Source organism: Microtus ochrogaster, chromosome 24 (assembly GCF_000317375.1).
Source record: "Microtus ochrogaster isolate Prairie Vole_2 chromosome 24, MicOch1.0, whole genome shotgun sequence".
In the NCBI taxonomy this organism is placed as follows: Eukaryota; Metazoa; Chordata; class Mammalia; order Rodentia; family Cricetidae; genus Microtus; species Microtus ochrogaster.
In genome coordinates, this window is record NC_022024.1 from 11,415,915 (window position 1) to 11,422,155 (window position 6,241).

Below are 6,241 nucleotides of genomic sequence, written 5' to 3' on the forward strand. Positions count from 1 at the left end.
TAATATAATCTGTTCTCTCTGAATTTGCAGCAAAGTTGGAGTTACTCTACACATTTCTTAGTTTAGAAGTATTAAAAAAAAAAAAAAAAAGCCTGCTCTCCAAAAATATTCCTACAAGCAACTTACTCCAAGACGATCCTGTTCCAGTTTGCGTTTCCCCAGTTCTTTACTGGCCACTGCTTTTGCCCGAGCAAACTCTTCGCCATACTTCAGAGTCAAAGCCTTCTTAATGGTAACACGCTGCTGAACTCTGTGAATCTGAAAATAGAAAACATAAAAGAAAATACCCTCGCAATAGCTTTAGAGGTATTCAACCCAAAAATACTCAAATGTTATGTCTCACTCAGTAAGAGACTGCAGGTTACATATATATTGATGGTGTATGTTCAATTTCTTCCCCTTTGCTTTAGACAGAAAAGATACACACAGAGGGAGTCTCTAAAAATATGCAGTACTAGGACTGGAGAGATAGCTCAGCAGTTAACTGCTTCTCCAGAGGACTGGAGCTCAGCTCCTAGCACCTTCTTGTAACTCCAGCTCCAGGGATACAGTGCCATCTGACTCCAGTGAACGCCAGCACATGTGGCAGACCCCAGACACATACACATGAATAAAAATAAAATTCTTTTTAAAAATGCAGTAAACAAAAGACTACCACATTTAATGTTTATATAAAGAGCATTACTTGTTCTTGGAGCTTCTTCAAAAACATCCTGTTAACACTGAGGATTTTCTCAGCTGCTTGAAGTTGTTCTGTAAGTTTAGTAATTTTTGCTTCAGCATTTCGAACAGACTCTTTCTTCTTGGCTTCTTGTAGTACTAGATTCTTTAAAACTGATTCATCTTTTATCAAGAGAATCCTAAGTAGTGAATAACAAAACGCTTATTGTTTTCTAAACTAGCAGAATGACACCATCACAAAAGAGAAATTTCAAAGTAGTAATATAATAATGCATTTAAGGAATTTTTCTTATATGCAAATAACAACTCTGTTCATAAACTAAAGATGAAACATAGTTTACCACAAGACAAATACCAACACCAATACATTTAAACACGTTCAGAATGTATTAAGCTTTTAGAATACTTAAAATACCAGTAGTCTAAAATTTTAGAAATGAGGCCATGAACTCCTAACTCCTATACCTGAATGACATACAGATAAACACTTAAAAGCTTGTCTTTAAAGTCATTGGGCAGAGACTGGAGATATAAATCACCAGTTAAGACCACTGACTATTCTCCCAGTGGACCCAGGTTCAATTCCCAGAGCCCACATGGCAGCTCACAACTGTCTGTAACTCCAGTTCCAGGGGACCTGACACCCATGTCAAAACACCAATGCACATAAAATTTTAAAAAACGAAATAAAAAAAATTTTTAAAAGTCATTGGACTATTTAAATATAAATTAATTATGAGTTAATTTAGGAGCCAGACACTACAAGCATTATTCCTTAGACCAGACAACTACTCCCAGCAAGCAGTTCACCTTTAATAATATAACACATGCCTCTAATCCCAGCATTCAGGAAGCGGAGGCATGAAGACTGCCACAGATTTGAGGCCAGCCTTATCTACACACCAAATTCGAGACCAGTGAGAGCTACACTTCAAAAATACACACACGCATGTACACCCCACAGCAAGTTATAGGAATGTGTTTTCTCTAAAAAAGAAAAACGTGTTTCCAATCAAGATGTTCTAAAAGATTCTAAAATGAAGATATTTACATGTAATTTTAGCTATGTCTCAATCTGACTGACAACCTTCTTTCAAGGTCTTGGTACCTCTAATCAAGTATTAATTAAATTATTTACATAAATGTGTGAGCCAATAGGATGAGTAACTGCTTTAGTTCTACCACGTGTTAAGAATTCATGACGCAGGGGTGGCCCAGCAAACCTCCACTAGCACATCCAAGCTCCAGACAGGTACCCAAAGCATCCCTGAATGGAGTTTCCAGACCTTGGTGGGGAGGGAGTGTAACCTATCATACCCTGAAAGGGGGGTAGGGGTGGGGGCGCCAGAGGTGGTCACAATCCTATAGGAGCTAATAATTACATATACACATATAAATACAGATAGATACAGATCCTTGAACTTAGGCACATCCAGATACATGACATATTTAATCAGGCACTGAGTGAAACTCACTTGTGTTTTTTAAGCTTTGCTTCTGCATCTGCAACTTGCTTAGTGACCATTGCTATTCTACCAATCCCATCCATTTCCACATCTGAGTTCACTGGGGATGATGAGCTTGTCTTCAGCTGATCTGATTTAATCAAACGTTGTTTCTCACGGCTAAATTTGAGAGAGATGGATTAGTCCAAGAGTAAATAAAAACCATGTTCTCTAAAATATTTATTTTATAGAATACATATGACACTGACTGCTTAACCAGGAGACAGACTCAGGCTGGCATTTCTGCAGTTCTGCGTTTTCCTCAGTGTACTTACGTTGATAGATGATAACCGACCTCTCCATGTGATAATTGTAATAGCATTGACTCCCTAACTAGGAAAAAAATCACCACCGCTCATATTCCTGAGTCATAGTTTATAGACAAAAGGAACTTCGGCAAACACATACCCTAAACTGAATCACATAAAGCTCACTTACTTGGCAATCTCTTCCTTTAGCAATCGATATTCAATCTTCTTTTCCTCAGGCAAAGCTTCAGGTGTGCGCAGAGGGTCATTTTCTTTTTCAGATTTTGGAGGTACTTTGGGTTTTGAAGCTTGCTAAAAAATATTTAAACCAGATCGCTTTTAAAAATTCTACACTGATATCTGTTATTTTATGTCATACCCCAGTATATACTAATATATTTAAGAATATATTAATATCTTCATTCTTCTTTTGAAAAAATAAAGAGGTTAGCTGTCAACTACTCAATTACATAATCTACCTAGTGTCAAAACCTTAGAAAACATTGAGCTGAATCATATCTGACCAACAACTGGGACAGAAAAAACCCTGAAACGGCTTAAACTATAGATTTTCTTAGCTGAAAACTGGTGTTTTGGTTAATGTAATAATACTGGAGAACAGCACATTTCCCTGGCACACAGAATATGAACCCACTTCACTATTTTGAAAAGAGACTCATTAGAAACAAGGGGGATTTTCAAACCCGTAAAATTTATATAATCAACAGATGCTTCATTACTTAAGTACTAAAAGCACAAATACTTTTTCCACAAATCATTGTACTAAAAATGCCTTAACTCTAAGATGTAATTTTTCAGGAACAAAATTAACTGTAATGACTGCCAATAAATGAACTGTCTTTCACCATTAATTACAGCACATACCTCAGCAGTTCGTCTTGCTTCTTTGATCATGGACTCTAATCCACCAAAAACACTATTGGTTGCCTTGGAAGCCTCCCCATCGGACTCACTGTCATCTGAATCATTCAGCGTTACAACCACTGATTTATGTTTTGGAAGCTACAAAACAATGTTATTGTTACTCATAGTAGTAAAAGTTTTGTTTCTTTTTCATTATTAAAAAAATTAGTATGAGTCTGTTTGTCTATGTGTCTGTATGTACGTCACATGTGTGTGCAGGTGGCCTCAGAGGCCAGAAAAGGGCATTCAATTTCCTGGAGCTGGAGTTACAGGTGGTTTTGAGTCACATAACATGGGCCCTCAAATTAAACTCTAGTCTCATACAGAAGCTACAAGTGCTCTTAACCAATGAGCAATCTCTCAACCCCTAGGGAAAGCATTTCTATTCTTTTCATTACTCTGTGACATTTAATTGTATAGCATTGGATAAGGTTTTTAAACTATTTGTGTATCAACACACAAAAATAACTACACACAGTATATAGTGGCATCTTCTGGCTACATCCTATGATTATAGCCCCAAGCACAAAAAGCAGTCTACATTTTTGTTTTCCCAGACATTACTATGATAACCTTCTTCAATAACTTTTTTATTTCTATAAAAAGATACTACCATTTAAATAACTCTTAAAAAGCAAAGAAATTATTTATAAAACTTTGTGTCTACAAATATAGGGTGACTGACCAAAGTTAGTTTACTTAACAGGCAAAATTCCAACTTGACTTTGCTCTATTTATTTTCCTTTAAAGCCATTAGGAAATAAGATTTTAAAAACGTCATTTCAACTTTTATTTTCTAGAACTGGGGTCTGTACCCAGAGCTTTGTACATACTAGGGAAATCACTCTACCAATGAACCACATGCCTAGCTCTTGCTTTTTGGGCCAGTCATACTATGCAAACTCAAGCTCCCAGCACCTGTAGGCTGGGACTGCATGTTACCACCAGACTCAGTTCAGCTTTCTTAATAAGAATCATCAACAAATTCTTCCATTATAGCATGATCTCTGGTTGAAAATAGGAACAAATTATAAAAAGATGCAGCAGCTTGAACTGGTGGCACAAGCCTGCAATTCTGACGAGTCTGGAGGCTAAGGTAGAATACTAAGTTCAAGGCCTGCCTGTGCAATTTAGTGAGATCCTGTCTCCAAACTTAAAAAAAGTCTGAGGATAAAGTTCTGTGGTAGTATGCTTGCTTGCTTGCTATGGTTGAGGGTCTTGGTTCAACTCCCAATTGGGGCGTGGGCTTTTTTAAAGTGCCCCAATTTTTTTTTTTTTTACAGATCCATATGTTAAAATAACAGCAGAAAAGACTTCAATGGGCCAATTTATAATCTTCAGAAAGAGCAGAGGAAAAATATCTATGACACTCTGAAGAGAATACATCCTCAAACACACTATCACCAAATTCTACCCATCTTACATCAAACTTCTTTAAAATTTTAAAATTAAAAATTTTAATTTATACAAGAATTTATTTTTATATATAAATGAGCTAGACAAGTGGGGACAGAACAGTAAAAATATTTACTTTTTACTAATAAAGCTTTAATACAAGAGGCAGGCGGATCTCTGTGAGTTTGAGACCAGCCTGGTCTACAAGAGCTAGGACAGGCTACAAAACCACAGAGAAACCCAGTCTCGAAAAACCAAAAAAAAAAAAAAAAAAAAAACGCTTTTAGAATAGTGTTATCTTAAGTTTGTTTTTACCGAGATCACAGTTCGTGGAAGACGAGGTCCTCTGTGAAACTTTGGATTCTGTATCCTAGGCTGAGACACTGTATTAATACTGACTATTGAGAGATTGCTTCTTGCCAAAGGCTGAGAATTGTTCAGAACTGGAGGTGAAGGGGGATCACTATTACTGGATGCTTCCTAATAAGAAAAAGAGAAACATTTTCAAATAAAAGACGTGCCTTTGCTGAAAAACCTTCTAAACCCCCATCCAGGCAGACAAAAGTAGAACCATGCTAACTGGCCCGAGAGCACCACCTAGAGGGTCAGGCACTCAATTACCTCTGGCTTAAGAGCTCTCTTATTTGCTAAAGACTTAAGCAATTCTTCTCGAAGGAGCATTTCTTCTTCCTCCTCTTCATCTGCAAAAGGTGGTTTTGGAGGTTGTTCTGGATCTTCAGGTGGAAGAGGTGGCAAAGGTGGTGGAGGAGGTAGAGGTTCAAGAGAAACACACAAGCCTTCCCCATAAGGCTGGCTCAAAGATGGCACAGACTGTGTTTTTAAAGAATTAATTTAAATGCAAAATTTATTAACATCAAACATTATGAAGCAATATTAATTCAGAAAAAGTACATATTCTTATTTTTAATTTTTCTATGTATACTGCTGTAAATATGCATAACTCAAAGCTAACCAAGAATTTGATCTTCAACCATGAAAATGTTTCTTTTGTAATTGATGGAAACATTTATGAATATCATAGTAATTATAAAATATAAACACCCCTGATCCTATCCTTATCTACATTTAAAATTCTAGAAGGTATAAGAATCAAATTAGACAAGATCATTCACTTCATATCATATCAAGCAAACAACAACAACACTAAAACTAAAATCATGTATTTAAGTTAAAGCATTTATGTATTTGTGGACAGGGTCTCACTATGCAGCCCTGACTGCCCTGGAACTCGCTACGTAGAAAAGGCTGGCCACCGGCTCAGAGATGTGTCCGCCTGCTCCTCATTAAGCACTGGGATTAAAGGCATGTATACCATGCCTAGTGGCAAATTAAGGAGATTAGCAAATTAAAAAATGTAGTAACAAAAAAATTAAATAGTAGTAAAACTCAACTACAAATCAAAGGGATTATAAGAGCCCAGAGTACCTGTTCAGCACCCCTTAAAAACCTTGTAAAAATGGCTTCTTA

General features: G+C 36.6%; 1 protein-coding gene across 1 annotated transcript in view; it reads right to left on the reverse strand.

Annotated features, from left to right (window-relative positions):
* Zfc3h1 (zinc finger C3H1-type containing) overlaps window positions 1-6,241 on the reverse strand; it is a 52,281-nt gene that overhangs the window by 22,987 nt on the left and 23,053 nt on the right. Inside the window, exons 8-14 of the mRNA XM_005358050.3 lie at window positions 5,375-5,584; window positions 5,069-5,233; window positions 3,320-3,457; window positions 2,625-2,746; window positions 2,157-2,306; window positions 686-860; window positions 127-258 (exon numbers count right to left, since the gene is read on the reverse strand). Coding sequence (XP_005358107.1) covers window positions 127-258; window positions 686-860; window positions 2,157-2,306; window positions 2,625-2,746; window positions 3,320-3,457; window positions 5,069-5,233; window positions 5,375-5,584 — 1,092 coding nt within the window. The remainder of the gene's footprint in view (window positions 1-126; window positions 259-685; window positions 861-2,156; window positions 2,307-2,624; window positions 2,747-3,319; window positions 3,458-5,068; window positions 5,234-5,374; window positions 5,585-6,241) is intronic.